This window comes from Apteryx mantelli, chromosome 2, assembly GCF_036417845.1.
Source record: "Apteryx mantelli isolate bAptMan1 chromosome 2, bAptMan1.hap1, whole genome shotgun sequence".
Classification (NCBI taxonomy): domain Eukaryota; kingdom Metazoa; phylum Chordata; class Aves; order Apterygiformes; family Apterygidae; genus Apteryx; species Apteryx mantelli.
This window is the reverse complement of record NC_089979.1, coordinates 152,220,094-152,236,756: the sequence shown is the minus strand read 5'-3', so window position 1 is coordinate 152,236,756 and position 16,663 is coordinate 152,220,094. Positions and strand designations below refer to the sequence as shown.

At 37.4% G+C, this 16,663-nt stretch overlaps 1 protein-coding gene across 7 annotated transcripts in view; it reads left to right on the top strand.

Moving 5' to 3' along the window:
• Window positions 1–16,663, top strand: part of MPP7 (MAGUK p55 scaffold protein 7) — a 181,159-nt gene that overhangs the window by 42,704 nt on the left and 121,792 nt on the right. For all 7 annotated transcript variants that reach the window (XR_010883523.1, XM_067291837.1, XM_067291841.1 and 4 more), the window contains one exon: window positions 5,937–6,104. Coding sequence is in view for 6 of the 7 variants with exons in the window: in XM_067291837.1 (XP_067147938.1) it covers window positions 6,068–6,104 (37 nt within the window). In the remaining variant the exon portion in view is untranslated. The remainder of the gene's footprint in view (window positions 1–5,936; window positions 6,105–16,663) is intronic.

The following is a 16,663-nucleotide window of genomic DNA, read 5'->3' as shown; positions in this document are numbered from 1 at the left end:
CAGTCAAACATGACAGAAGAGAAAAGGTCTCAAAACACAAATTTCTGACATGCTTTTTGGAAATGCATGATGAGGCAGTGGTTGGAGTTGTGTGGCAAGGGTCTAGTGTGAGCTTATCCTTTAAGGGAAAAAGAACAAAATTGTAAAGGCTCACTGATGTAGCCTGGATAGCGACGTCAACACGTCAACAGGAATTCAGCCTAGTGTCATTCTGGTGTTGGTGAAACTGTTTGTTCATTATAGTGAAACTTGAATGCTCTTGGAAATAACTGCCACACACTAATGTGGAGCCATTTCTAATGTCTTAGTATTTTTTAGCATGTTTTCTTCTATATTCTGTTTTTAATAATAGTTGTATGTTTTATGTTTTATTATCTTGATCATCCTTTTTTTCCATTAGAAAAAATTTTCCCATAAGTAGAAACCAGAGGTATCTCTTTTCTGATGCTTTGAAGCTTCATAGTTAAATTTGAGCCATGAAGTTCAAGGCATACTACAAAATATAACAAGTTCAGAAGTCTGCTTGTTTCAAACTGAGCATTTGTGAAAGATGTCCCCACAAATGCCTAAATTTAAAGTCAAGCTGTTTTGTGTTCTAAATGGATGCTTAATCTGGACTAAATTCTCAGCTATTATTCTCAAAGCCTTTTAATGCAGTGTCGTTGCATCTAAAGTCCCTGTGGTATAAGCTAAAGGTTTCTGTAACCTAAACAAAATGAAAAACACTGAGCAGACATCCTAAAATACTATGCAGAAGTCTTAAATTCTTCTTCTGGTGGTAGAAGATTGATCTGATGGCAAGAGCAGGAGAAAGTCAAGGCAGCTGTTTTCTGTTAACTGCTTAGCTGTCGGTTTGTCCTTTTCAATTTGGGACAGTCCATGCTTTCTGTTTTGGTATATTAGTTAATAACATGGTAGTTGCTATAGATATTCCTGGCTTTATGTTGGACTGTAACCAGAGTTGTTTGCCGCTCTTTTCGTTTCCGTTATGCCCGCAGCTGCGTGAGTCGGAGGCAGCTTCTGGCTACTGCAGTGGCTTTGAAGTCACATCACATTTGCCTGCCGTGCCCTCTGTGTAGTCACCGTGGTTAGAGCTCTGTTGCGTGCTCCTGCTGACAGCGTGCGTATACTGTCCGTCAAGGCTGCTGGTCGGCTCTGGAGGCCAGCTGAGAGCTGTAAACGGGTTCCAGGCGCCTGTCAGAGCCTGTGATCGAGCGGGTGGCAACTTGCGCGGTAAAGATTAAGGAATCCATAGATCTCGTCACATTACAACTTCCAAAAGGGTGGACCACCATTTTCAATTCAGATTTTGTCTACCAAAGCAGATTTGCTCCTCCCAGTCTAGGGAATCTCCTTCAGCAATTTCCTGTGCTGACTAGATTTCGGAGGCTTGTATACATGTCCCCAGTCATTCAATTACTTGAGGCCCCATGCTGAACACAGCACTGAAAGGCTGTCAAATTTCCTGTCTCCACATGAAATCTCTATCTGGTAGTTCAAATACCATTTGCAGGCCTGCTGTTTGAGCTTCTGGAAATCAAGGTTTTAGTCTTCATAACTAGCATCCTTCAGAAGAATAAGTTGAGTGGGTTTCTTGTATCAAACAACCTGTTTTTTACATTTTTCCCCCTGATGTGTAACATCGCTAGGTTTAAACTTTTTATATATTTACTAGTTTAAAATCAGTTATGTCTTCAGTCTGCCTTTTAAATGTGAAGGAAATCTATTTATCCTCATTAAAGTGCCAAAAATATTAAGTAACTTGTGAAATAACCTTTCAGAAATAAATGTTAGCTGTTTATTGAGGTGTGGATGGGGAGTCAAAGATAGAACAAAGTCTTGACGCGTGCTGTCTCCAAATGCATAGCGCTTGCTATAAAGGCGTATTTGGATCAGTTTACCTACTTCCTCTTTTTCGGAAAATTGAACTTGACTAAAATAAAACGTGGCAGACTAATGGGGTCACTTTCAATCGAAAACAATAGATGATGCTAGAAAGAAGCTACTTCAGCTAAAATTATGCAGAAGGCTATTCATCATAGCGCTCTTGCTGCAGTCTGTCTCCCACCCCCTTTTTTTTTCTCCACCACCATCCATAGTTGTTAGTGCTCCTGTATTGGCAACATGGACGATGGGGAGCAACGTTCATCCCTTTTTCCCTTTATCGGTGGGTAAGGGGGCTCCTTTATTTGTCTGATTTGCAGCAAAATGGCTCTATATTTGTCCCTTGGAGAGCTGTAACTCTAGGATTTTGCAGTTTTGAAAATTGTTCCCAGGAGACTTCTGCCACATTCCTGGCTATTTATAACCAGCGGATTTGGCACCACAATAAGCTAGGTTACCTTTCTGAGCTGGGTGGGTGAAGCTGGTGAATATGCTTGAACAGTGTGCAAGAGTTGTCTAAAGGTAGGGAAACATTTCTCTTCTTTTTATAGACATCCAATTTTATTGTCTTTGGATATCTGTAGTTGGAACTGGAAAGCCCTAGGGACAGGAATATGCCTGTCCTTATTCAAGTGTAAATACGCACAAGAAGTAGAAATAATGAAAACGCTTGAGTAAATTTTAGGAAGTTCCTTTCCTGGGTTTTGGAGGGCTTTGAAACGTCGCCGTAGCCGATGGTGCGTTTGTTAACAGACAGAGCATCCCCGGGTGGGGTGGCGGCGGCGGCGGCGGGGAGGCGGCGGCGGCGGCGGCGGGGAGGCGGCGGCGGCGGCGGGGAGGCGCGGGGCGGCCCCGGGCGGCGGGGAGGCGCGGGGCGGCCCCGGCAGCGGAGGCGGAGGCGCGGGGCGGCCCCGGGCGGCCCCCGGCGGCGGGGAGGCGGCGGCGGCCCCGGGCGGCGGGGAGGCGCGGGGCGGCCCCGGCAGCGGAGGCGGAGGCGCGGGGCGGCCCCGGGCGGCCCCGGGCGGCGGGGAGGCGGCGGCGGCGGCGGCGGCAGCGGAGGCGGCGGCCCGGGGAGGCGCGGGGCGGCCGGGCGGCCGCTAGGTGTCAGAAGCGCTACAGGAGCCTCACAGGTTACTAAGGGCCGGGTGGAAATTCAGCAGCGTATCGCAGCACTTCACATATTTCACTGTTTCCACATGGTGGGTGCCAGAAAAATCTGATACAGTGTGATATATAGAAGCAAGGTACAACTGGAATAATGAAATTTCAAAAATAAGTCCTTTTTAAAGGCTCCTTGTAACAGTCCTGTTGGGTATTGTAAATGCCTCAGGTGCACTTGATACTGCTGTTACGTTCCTGGCTTTTGGTTCTAATTTTTATGGAAAGATGGATTGAACTTCAATTTAAGAATAGTCGGTAATCCCTCTCAGGACATACTGTAACAGCTGGTATTTCTGTGTTGCAGTAAATCGATTCCATACAGCAGTCAGCAATACTTATGGCCAGGCTCTGACAAAAACTTCCAAAGCATTTTGAATAAAATGAGCCAAAGAAAATAACATCATCACTGCAAAAATGTAGCTTAATTTGCAAGTTAGAAAAAAAAATCCCTGCTCCACTCCAACAAAATATTAAGCATTTTACTGGTAAGGATTTCATCAGGTCATTTATTTTTCATTAATATATATTTAGGATCTGGGGGGAATAACTTTATGCCATATATAAGTTTCTTAAATAATAAGGAGTTTTGAATTTGTTTAATATTGAACGGTTTACCGTGAAATAAAGAAAAATGAAGAATAACACTGAATACTAAATACATGGCACATGTATAGATCAACAAGACTTTCCACATTTTGTGGTGAATATTTCTGAGGAACCTGCATTTCTAATGAACAGTAGTGCACTGCGTTATTAGTGAGACTGCCCTGCATGTCTGAGGGGGGCTTTTTGGAGTGGGCAAGAGTACTTCAAGTTGCATATAAATCAAAGGTGTGCCATTAATAATAAACCACTTTGTTTTAACTAGTCTTGCACATAAGAAAACTAAAAGTGCTTCCATCCTTCCTGGGGCTGCAGTTGTGTGCTCAGTGTGGGGACTGTGAGCGAGCTTAGGACATGAGTTTTCCTTTATGGAACTCATATGCGTTAAAAAGAAAACAAACAGAATTAATGCAAAGTGAATATGTTCTCTGTTAATTTGTACAGTGTGTCCTTGGCTACGATGTGTAATTTTTTTTACTTGCAACTGCACCCTGGCTTGTCTTGCATATAGATGTTTTACAACTTTGTCATCCTAGGGAGATCTTTCACTCTGAAGTACTTAACTTCCTTATCTCTGTATTAAATTTTGTTTAAATGTAAATTAATGGAGTTTGTACTGATTTGATGAATATTAACATATTTTTTGAAACTCATGCATGTAAGTGAAAGGTTAGTTTTTTCTCTACTGCCCCTCGTAACTAAGAAAAAAAAATTAAGAAAACCCTAACAGATATATATGTTTTCAAGTTTTATTCAGACCTTTTCATCATAAAAGGAGTTCTCCAGGGCTGTAACTTTTGCTGGGTTTTTTTTTTTTTTTTTTTTTTTTTTTTAATCCAGATTCACTGGGGTTTGAAAGCTGACACAAAAAATCTTTCTTCTGGTAAATGATTAAAAAAAAAACCTTTAAATGTTGCCAGACTATTAAAATGACAATACAAGGTTTACACCTTGGGGTGTGTTAACAACTATCTCGTATCTAATTTAAATTTAAACTTAACTAAACAAAATCTTGTAAATGGCCTTTAGTGTGTTGCAATAATTCTAGAAACGTGGAGATTTTCTTTTTTTTTTGTGAAAAACAGAATTTTGAACAGTGTACAGTGTTTACGGCACCTGTATATTACTCTTCCACAAGAATGTTGCCAAGTACAAGTGTGTCCAAAATATTCACTTTCAGGGCCAAGATGACTTGAAAAGTCATTCTGTCATTCTGATTAATATAAATGTATTAAAAAAAAAAAAAAAGCAGAAGCTACAGCAGCAGCAAAATGCCCTCCTATTTGTTTATTTTCATATGCTAAAGCAGAAGCATGCTGGTTTCTTTCTTAAAAGATACATTTTGTTTTCTTGAATCTGGAGAAAATATCTTGTTTCCTTTAAGCTTCTCCTTCCCCTTCCCCCTCCCTTTCGCCTACAAAGGCATCAGCTCCTGCCCTGGTCTTAGTAAACATTTCCGTCTTAACTCTGAATTTCTCTTCACATGTTTGTGTTGCAGTTTCATATTTTAACATACCTGAATTTAAATACATTCATTTATAGTTGAATTTGGTTTATGCTTTTATTACATTTGTTTTGAATTATGCTCAGGAATTGGTTAAAAGAAAGACCCAAATTCAGTATCAGTAGGCCTGTGCAATAATTGAAAAATACCTCTTAAAAAAATTCCTATGACTTTTTAAATAACAAATTACAGAAAGAATCCTTACGTGGTGGGCATGAGAATGGCTCCATCAACTCCATGACTCAAATTGCCATTTAGTCCAAATGAGAGTCTGCCCCCATTCTGCTTTTTACAGTTTCACTTAAAATTTTGATTATATTTCCAGGAAAGAGATAAAAAATGCATGTCAGATCTTAAATGAACTGAAAAGAATTGAAATGAAGTTAAGTAGAGGTCTTGAATAAATTAACATGCTAGTAAGCAATTTATTTGCGATAAAGATGGTAACAAATTTTCAGTCACTTAAATTGTTCACTATTTTAATGAAACAACCTTATATTTCCAAAATACCTGACATGCTAGAGAGTATAATTTATATGAGAGAAATGTGTTAAATGATTTTTACAGCAGAATGGGATACTAGACTGAAAAAAACAAAACTTGTTTCACCTGGGGAAAAAGTCTTAACAGTCATATATAAATGCAAAGTCCTTTGTTGTTTTAATTGGGAGATTAAAATTAAATCAAAAGTTTATTTAGTGGTAATGATTGGATTTGGTTAGCTACAGTAATTTACAGTTTAACAATGTTCTTAATTGTAAAATTCTGTTTCTTTTCTTTCTAGGAGAAAGTGGGAGATTGCATAAGTCTTTGTAGACACTTGGCTGCAAGCAGTTAAACTGAAATTTAACTGCTGCCTTCTGGCCGCAGAGCGCTAGTCTGACGTTCCTGTGTGATAACTCTGCAGGCTAAATCATGCCAGCGTTATCAACTGGATCTGGAAGTGACACAGGTATGCAAGCCAAGGAGGACTGCATGTTTCCTCCAGATCTTATTTGTTACGTCTACAGTCTCTGTGTTGAGAAATCATCAAATAACATAATTAATTGTAATCTCAACAGATGCTTAAATTTACCCTTTAAACTTAACCTTTTCTCCCTGAAGTTAATGTCAACTTACTAAACACCACAGGTAAAATAAATTAATTCTAAAAAGTCCTACCGGCCTCTCCTCTCCCCCCTCCACCCCCAAAACCCCAAAAGAAAAACTCCAGATTATATATGGCTGTGAAGAATTTGGATTCACATCTGAGCATGGTTCCTACAATGTTAACTTGAAAAAAGAAAAAAAAGAAAAAAAGATGATATCATACATGCCTTAATATTTGCAGCAGTCTAGACTATCCCCTCTGTGAGTTACAGTTATCAGTGGAGTTATTTCTGAACACAGACTGTTTAGTTTTGACACTTCTTTAAAAAGTTAGGAGAAAAAAAAATACTGTCTCAAGTTCTCTTCCTTCCCCCGCCTTCCACGTCAGAGTCCTGTTCCTATCACTGAGTGCAGGCAGTGGAAGTGCAGATATAAACATTTTATGTAGCTTTCCAAAGATTTAACCTTTTTTTGTAGCAATGTTAAGCTATATTCAAAGGTTTAATTTCATTTTGCTGTTATGTATACAGCCTCTCTGTGTGATGATATTTTTGTCCCTGTTTTAGAGGAGGGACAACTAAAGTTAGTATTTTTGCTCGAGCACATATAGTAAACAAGTGTTCCAGCTCAGATTACAATACCAAGATCACTGCTTTCTACCCCTGCACTTGTTATTCTAGATCACATAGTTTTATGCACAGTAAATAACAGCAAGTTTATGAAAAGGAAGAGGGAGATTTCAAGTCAGGAATACGAAAAAAAATGTATGTAAGGAATAGCATTTGGTTATTGTTTTAAATGGACTGCATAGTGCAGTGATTTTGTTTCCATACCTGAGGTCCACACAAAATTTTTCTAGATGAAAAGATGAATCTTTAGGGTTTTTTTCAGTATTGGGGCAGGTATTTGCTTTTTTTCTCTCTCCCTCTTACTGTGTTTAAGGGATTTGACTTTACTATCTCCCCAAAACCCTACCTTGACCTATCTCCCTTTCTTTTTCCCCTTCTCCTATGCAAATAAATGCTTTATTTCTGTGGTGGTTGAAGCTGTTTAGTACACTTACGCTGAATTTTGGAAGATTTGTCCATGTCTATCCTGGGATGATCTTCCACTGTGGACCTTTGCTTCCTTCATCACAGAACCTTTTGTGTCCTTCCAAAAGCCTGCTTAAAACTTTTTTAATACTAGTTGGCCAAATGCTTTCTGACATTTCAAAAGTCCCAAGAACTTGTTAAGATGGATAATAGGATGATGTGTGATGATTGGTGCCTGATGCAGACAACATTGCTTGTTTTATTAAAGACTGTTAATATGCTCATACGTAATAGTAATGGGCATACAATCTCCAAATAAAGAAAGAAAATGGCTTGAAGACATTGAAAAAATATCTTAAGTTTAAAATCGAGTGTGTTGTGTCTCTAAAAACATATTGCATTATTTAATGCATGTGATACTCGAAATACTCATTTAATAATTATGGTGCATGATAAAGCTCAACTATCCCTACAGTCCTAGGAAATCTATAGTAAGATATGACATGCACCATTCATATCTTGTTACTTAACTAGTGTCGACTGTTTATTAAAGCCAATTTGCTTTGCACTGCAAAGTGTATATTGTTTCTTTCAGCAGAAACTTGGATTTGGAAGGAAAAGAGACTTCTTGCTTTCCTTCCTAGTTCTGTACCCCACCTTCTGAAGGGGGTGATAGGTATTTAAGTATTTTTGAATGATTACATCAAATGGTGGTCTCTGTCCTGGTTATAATACAGATGATTTCTAATCTGCTGCCAGAACTACCTTAGAGCCCTATTTTTCTGCTATTACTCCCACTCTTAGATTTAAAAAAAAGCAAACAAAAAATTGGATTTTCTTACCTCTGTTGTTCTCTGGTGGACAGACCATCTTTCCTCTTTCTCTTCCGTCCTGCCTGCAAAAGCAGGTGCTGTGGGTGTTGTGCAGTGTAATGAACTGGAACTGGCTAAGTCATGAGAGGATTCCTCCTGCAGGGCTGTGGAGTTAGCAGATTGCTTGGTGGGGACCTAACAAAAATTTACCTTTAGGGCAGGGAAGGCAATCTCATTTAGTCTGTCTGCTAAGACTCTGTTTTAATAAAATGTTCAAACGGAACGCCAAGCTAACTTATTTTTCTATCTGTTATATCCTGATGAAGTAAAAGGAAACCTGGATTTTAAAAATGACTGAAAAAATTCATTGAAGAAAAATTCTTTGAGGACTAGTAAATACAAATGCATCATCTGTGAATAGCAGAAAGTTCCCAAGTCATGGACTTTTGGAAACTAGGACAGTATTATGGAAGCATTGATGAATTTTTTTAATATTCTTAGCCATCAGACCACTGTCAAAAGCAGGATACTGTTCTCCATGGGCCACATGTGGTCACACTAAATGTCAACCTTCTCCTGTAAATTTTGCCTGATTTTATCTTGTCAACAGACTTTAGGACTGTCATCATGTCCTTTCAACTGCTTCCTTTATATATTTGTACATCCTTTTGTTATTCACCATCTTAACCTGTATATTCTTCTGACCTGTTTAATCTGTTTTGGGAGGCATTTGCCAGAGTTTATACTATGATAAATCAAAGGCATGGATACACTATTTGTAGTCTTTTGTTTAAAACAGTTGTTTTAATTAATTTGGATTCATCAAGTCACTTGGAAATTAATCTTATACATTATTAGCCTGATCTGTCATCTTAGTGCTAAGCCAAAGGTGAAAGGCTCAAGCACGTATATGCTTAATGTCTCTTCTACTCTTAGTGCCCTCCATTAGCCATATAGAAACGTGTTTCATGTCCCTCAGGTTCTGTGATAACATTAGGGTGTTCCTCTTGAAAATTTCACATTACTGACTAAGCCAAATTTTCAATATCATTCTGCATTTAACTTTTATTCAGATGCCTTTTAAAACAGAATTGTGCAACTTGTTTCCATCTGAAAATCTTAAGAATGTTTTTCATTTAGCTCTTTTATATGAATAACAGGCATGTGTATGTGTGTAAATATATATATGTGTGTGTAAAATATATAAAATATACTTGTTGCTGATAATGCGTACATGTGTCTTACTCCTCCCGTAAGATTTATAAACCCCTCGGTGTCAGGTCGAAGTTGTCTTAAAACAGCCATCTTGAATGGCAGCCTGAGCTCCCGCCCGAGGCTGGGTCGGGAGCTTGAAATATTTTCTCTGTGTGTTGCAAAAGTGTGCTTGGACTCCACGTGCGAGCCCAGCGGCTAGAGTTTAAACACTGAGAAAGAAAACCTGCACTTTTGCCGTAAAGCAATGGTAAAGCAAGTCTGTGACATCTAGCGTTCTCGTATCTGATATATTTAGGAAGATTTAAGTTTGCAATCCTGGCTTCACAGTTTGATTGCTGACTTTGCTGGAGCCAAGGTGACATCATTATGCTTTGTGAAGTGTTGTTTTAGCATGAAAAACATCGTAAAATTGTTACAGATTTCTTCCCTCTCGAGACTCTATTGAGTTTGCTCAGTTGATGAGTTTAAAAATGCTTTTCTGTTTGTCCTAAGAAATGACAGGGATGTGCAAAGCAGACTTTGTGTTTTAGGTTCATGTACTGTCAGCAGGAAAACCATATTTATTGGCCAATTCTGGCCCTCGACTGAAACCATGTGAGATTGCTCAAATATAATGAAAGTCAGAAACAGTGCTTGAATTTGAATATTTTAAATTATAAAAAGTAAAAATGTGCAAGGCTGACATTAGCTCCTTCATCAGTACATGTAGGAACTAATGCTGTATCAGATAATGGATTTTGTTTTTCAGTACTACAAGCATATAAAATTGAATACACAAGGTTAGTTTTTTTAAAATGAGAAATCACATTTTTTAATAACCAAATTGTACATTCATATGGCCTTTAAAATACTCATATTTTTGGTATTTTCTTCTCTGTTTTGTAATAATACAAAATAAGCTATGAAATCTGTTTTAAATGTTGGCTATTTTTTCCAAACTATGTTTGTAATAACATATTCTATAGTGCTTTTAGAATTACCAGTCCTATAAAGCTGCATGCTGTTAATGTGGCCGTCCTGAATACTTGTAGAAATATTTTGCTAAACTATTGTGCTGATAGGATCACCCTATAAATAATAAACACTGGATTATTTCCCAGTGGAGTGGGAGACCTGCAGACAAGGCAAAGCTGAAAGGTGGCTTTGCAGTCCCTGAACACTGAAAGATGTTATCCCCTCTTGTAGTGTTTTTATACGAATGTGCTCCCTTTATTAACTACTTGTTCATTTTAATCATTTTGCCACTTTTCACATAATCATCTTTTCTAAAAATGCTTGATAACAAGAAGGATAAAAAGGTGGAGAGAAAAAAAGAAACAACAGCTTGAAGAGAAGGCTAAGTAGCTGGTAGAGCTGAGAGGGGAACATGAGAATTTGTAGGGGCACAAGGACAGATTAAACTGAGGTGGCTAAAGATTTTAGCCTTTTAAAGCAACTTTTTTTCAGAAGGAGGAGGGAGATAGAAATCTGTTTTTACAGACTGCTTAAAATAAAATAAAATAAAATAGTGGCCAAAGATCTAGGTTCCCTCTTGTGACATGGAGAGAAAGGGGCCGTAAGGGCAGGCGGAGGGAAGGCTCTCTGCGAGCAGCTCTCTGGCAGCGGGCTGCCAGGGCAGCGGCTCACCGGCAGTGCGATCCTGCTCCGAGCTGCCCCAGCTTCGCCGCTGACAGCCACCGAGCAGGCAGAGCAGCAAAGCCTCCACTTGCAAAGCATCCACTTGCCTATTAGAAACTGTCACTTATGACTTATGCATAGGTGTGCCACAGCAAGTGTAATATATGTAAATGTCTTTGGCTGCACCATGATTGCGAGGCTACTTAAATTTCTCACCATGTCCAAATGCCCTGATATGGCCAGATTGTCATGAAAACCGATATGCTAGTTGAGGCAAAACTTACACTGAATTAATAAATAGAGCCAATATTTCACCGCGCGTTCTGGAATTCTCCCCATCTCCAGCTGCCAGAGGCATTAAATGGCTTGTAGGCTAATATTAATATGAAAGATGTGGGAAACTATGAGGTGTATGGCTAGCTTTAATTGCTATCAGATTTAATTTTTAAAAATACAGCTTGCTGGTGTTGGGGAAAGGATATTTATTTTGGTATCAACATATTTATAGTGACTGCTGGAATATGTGTTCAAAGTAGGGTGAAATTTCTCTGGACTGTTCTGTTTTGGGTTAATACTTTATATTATGCTAGACTGATTCAGCAGCATGGAATCAGAAAATATGTGCAGTTATATTTACTGGTGGTAAACTCTTTAAAACTGTTACAGTTCTTGGAAACAAATTAAACTTTAAATTCAAATGTCTGACAGCAGGAACAATTTTTACTCTATTTCTTTTTTTTTTTTGTGAGCAATGAGATCTTTAAAGTTTTGCGGTAAATTTGAAAGTATGGCAGCTTATATTGTTTTCTAACCAAAGGTTTAATGTACAGCTACTTTTGTTGGACCAAAAGCCGTGATTACACAAATGGCTGACAATTCCTAGTTATGCCAGATGTCCTCTGACAGGAGCAGACGATGATGCTGTAATGCACAAGTGTAACTATGCCAGAATGCGGATCAGCTAGGAGAGCATGTTGTATACATTTACTGTCAGATGAAAGGTTCTGTGGCTTCTCAGCCCAGCATCAGGTCAAGTGTTGGCTATTTTAATACAACTAAAGCTGTTAATCTGAAGGAAGTTTAGGACTACTTTGAGGCAGTAAGAAGCTTCCCTGCTAACTTTTAGTTGCTTGTTATGGAACAGAGAGGGTTCAAATATGTTTTTGCTGTCACAGTAAGAAATCTGTTTTAAAAATCCCCTAAGGATCTGGATTTTAGAGATAAAATATGAAGTTTGGCCACTCAAATAGTAATATTTTCTAAACTAACTTTGAGATAACAGACATGATGTACTTGACTCTTTAACTTAAACTTGTATATTCCTGTATAACTCCATGAAATTTGTATCAAATGTGTGTGTGCATATATCACTAGCTGATGTGATGGCATAACTTGTTTTAAGTGTTAAACTTTAAACTCAGACATACAGAGAAAGGATATACGGAAGGGATCTACTGACTAAAGTATGGTTTTGGGCATCAGCACTGCCTTGTCTAATGCATGAAATCATATGGATTACAGGACTCTTTCTTCCACTCTTGAGAGACACAATATGAAAGCTGGAGGTTCATGGTAATCAATTGGAGTTTCCAGTAGCTTTAGCCACAATTGAGATAAAAATAGTCTTGGCTTCTGTTGCTGGAAGTCTTTCTTCAGTCTCTTAATGTGATATTGTGTCCTCCTTTTGCAGATGTAGAATGGCACATTTAGTATTCCTTGCCACTGTTCCCCAGTGCCAAGTCTCTCACTTAACCTTGTAGACTATGAATAAAGAGTTAAACCCGCGGACCATGCCCAGTGCCTCTCTTTCAGACATCCTAATGCTGGAATGAATTCTTTCCTGACTGCATGCCAGATATTTGCCATTGCCTTCTCTAATGCTGATGAAGATCTAGATGTAAATACCTGATGAATGACTCATCAAGCTGATGTCTATACACATGACCAGTCGATTAGTCAAGGGTATTCAAGGTGTCATAGTATGCAAACTTCTTTGGAGGAACCACGGGTTTCTGAAAATATACACGTGAGATTTTTGTATGAGCTCTCCACAAGCTTCTTATTAATTTGTGTTTGATAGGTCACTTGAAATCAGTGCTTTTAAGTTTGTGTTATTCTTGTAGAAAATAGGAATGCTTTTAAGTACTCATGAAAGTACATTTTATGAATTTTCAAAGTATCCCCGTAGCTACTACATTATGAGGGTTTTCAATTTTGAAACAGCTTTGATGAGCTGAATACAAGTAAGAACTCTGCAGCATTCTGTCCTCCACAGTATGAATGCAAATAGGAATCAACTGTTTAACTCAAATCAGAATGTAACAGTATGCGGTATGCTAAATCTGAAATACACATGTTGAGACAAATCCTAAAAGACCAATAACTGTTTCAAACAACTGCAGATTCTTTAGCTCCTGTAGCCAAGTTCCAAAACTGAAGACTTTTCCATTTTGAAGGAAATAATATTTTTTAAAGTGGTGGGCTTAAATGATTGCTCACTTTCAACATTTTCTGTCATAACGTTGTTTTAAGGTGAGTTAACAAATTACTGTAGTTTGGAAGAATACAAATTAGGTACAAATGTTAAGTTAAAATACTGTATTGCACTTAGTAAGTATGTAATCTTGTTCTTTGAGAATCCTTATGCCAAAATTCTTGTTTTCATCGGGAAAAAATAGAACAATGATATTCTAATTGATGTGCTGTCCACAAGGAATTCAGCATTTATTTTTTTTTGTGAATTAGTAAATAAAACAAAGTAGGTATTTTTTTCAGAGATGCTAATCCCCTCCATGTCATGATTATCTAGTTACTCAGTATTCTGTACCTTTTAAAATTAAGTTGATTTTTTTCTTTTTTTGAACACAAAACTACAAGCATTTTAAGAATGTACGTGATGGAATGAGTTAATCACTCTGACTCTGATTCTGCAAAAAAATTAAGTCTAACTTTTTTCAGTGTCAGGAAGCCTATATATTTGGTGGAATTACTCACAGAACATAAAAAACTATTTGTGGTACATAAAATTGAACATATAGTTGTCTTTTTACTACTGGGGTCTGATAGGACAGTGTAGTATGTGTACCATGTATGTTTTTATTTGAACCTGTGCATGAATACTGTTTCAAAATTAAACTTTTTAATGAAATAATTCTCAGATATTCAGTTTTCATGACTTTGATTTTATTATACAGCAGCAATGTTGTCAGAATGAGTGTTTGTATTGCAATGCTATTTGATTTTGTGTGACGAAAGTGTTGTCCAATCCTTTATAGAACTGTAAAATACAGTTTAAATGTGAAAAAATGTAAGCTTGTTATAAATGGCAGCAAATGGTGCTGATTATTTTACCTTTGACAAAGTGGAAAATTTAAAGGTTGGTGTGTCCCATTTTATTAATACAATAAAATTTTACAGTATTGTTCTGGGCTTAGATATATGTTCTTTAGTGTTTATTACCCCTCAGTTACAGTAAAAATTTTTGATTTGAAGTCTGGCATCATTATTCAGAATGCTAATTCAGGAAATTAATTAACATATGAAAGCAAATGCACATCCATTTGTGTCCAGTTTTTCCCTTATGCTAACCGAAACGAAGTTGGTGTTTTCTTGTCATATGTAAGAGTGATGGAACGCAGAGACCATGTTTTTTTATCATTTAGCACTAGTTTATAGCTTCCACAGACTTGTCCTAATAATGAAGCTATGAAGGATATGACAAGAATGGTGATATTAAATTTCTCTAGACTAACAGTAAATTTTTCCATTCTGATGTCAAGAATGTTGAGCATCTGGAATCTGCAGTGTGAGTGGGTCAGTACGGGAACACTTTCATCCATTTCTTAGCCATTTATCCTCCTCCTAGGAACAAGCAGTCTTCTATAGAATATAACACTACGAAGGAAGCAATTTTCTAGAACTAGAAAAATTCTTTGTGTCCCGTTGTTTCTGATTTAAAAGCTTTCCATTGCTTCTGCGTCTTAAATCTTATTGCAAGCGCAAAGTTAGCTTACACATTTTTAAATTGGAATTGCCATTATGACACATTCTGTTCCTCAGATCTAATAAAACAAATTGTATTAATGAAGCATAGGATAAACTGAAGATGGCCTGAAGATAGGAACTGCATGAGTATGTTAACAGAACACAGTGAAATTTATCTATTCTGTCTTTTTAAGCTGGAACAATGCTGAGTTTTCAAACAGTTAGATTTCCCCTTGAAATTGTTTCCTCAGTCCAAGCTGGCAGAACGCTACAAACCTCATTTTGCAACCATTTTATTTTATTGATCTTGCAACAAGTCCAAAATCTTCAGAGAGTGGTTCTCTATTAGTGTCAAGTTGATAAAAATTTTAGTTTTAGATTATGTATGTGTATTTAGATTATCTACATGCATATAGATTATACGGATTATTTCTGTAGGCAAGATTATCTAGCCATTGGTTTTTAATTGCCTGTGTCACTTTTGTCAGCTGAACTGGATTTTTTGGAAACTGTATTGTATACCCAAGAATCTGGTACAGTATTAATTTATTACATTTAAATTTCTTCATTCTTGAATCAGGCATTCATATTTAATATACTTTATAAACACCTTCAAATAACCCTCACACATACTCTACAAGAGTCAAGTAGGATTACTATATGCAATACTTGCCTCCTTTTTATTAGTATTTCCAGGCTGCAGGCTTTTTTGCAGTTCACATACAGTGTTAGACCCCATACCTAATTTACATAACATGACAGTAAATATCACCATGCTAGTATCTAAAACTAGGACTTCCTTAATTTATTTATACTGCCACTTAATTATTTATTGCTGCCACTGGATTATTTCTATACTGAATGTGACTTTGTTTAATTTAGAAAGTCCCCCCTCTCTTCCAATGATTTGGGGAAACGCAGGGATGATTACATTATAATTTGATTAATTTGATTTTTTTTTTCAAATTGTAGGTCTGAATGGACTTATTTCCCCTTTTACAATTGCAAAATGACTGGGTTTGCATCTACATGTTTAAGTTTGTTATTAATATTTTTAATGTATGCTCAAGGCACCTGGGACACTTGAATAAATGATCTGCTTTTAAAAATGGAAATAAATATGTTTTTCTTATGTAAGCCATGTTTATTATACTGAATTTTGACATCTGAAATGTTTTGATACTGGAAAATCCCAATGGGCGTATTATTCCTTTTAAATGTAGAATCTGGTTAAATTCCAAGTAAACCTGACTAAAAAATATTACGAGAACCTGACTAGAATAGCTACAGTGTATAAAAAAGGCAAGAATTTCTTGCAAGGCTCTCTGCAATACTGCCAACAGCAGACATTCGAAAACCCCATGTTTTTTTAGGCTTTTCTTTTTTAAAACACAACTTCTAGAGACTTTTAAAAACTTTTGGGGGTGTTTGTTTAAATTGCAGGCATATTCCCAAAAATGTGCGCAAAATACTTCTTTTTTAATTGGAGGTCCATGCGTGTCATATGACTCAGGGAGGTGGGACTGTAAGAGAAACCTCAAATGGAGACTAATAATAAAAGTGAGACTTGGCAGCCATATGCTTAGAAGAGCAGTATTTAGGGTCTTAGTTGCTGAGGTATATCTCCTTCCATGGCTTATGCAATGAAAAGGTGTTTTGTTGTAGGAGACTGTTCTCCTAAATACAGGGGGTGTACCTATGACCTTTCTTAACAGTTAACGTTTGTTTTTAAAAGTGATCCAAAATGTTCAGTATAGCAT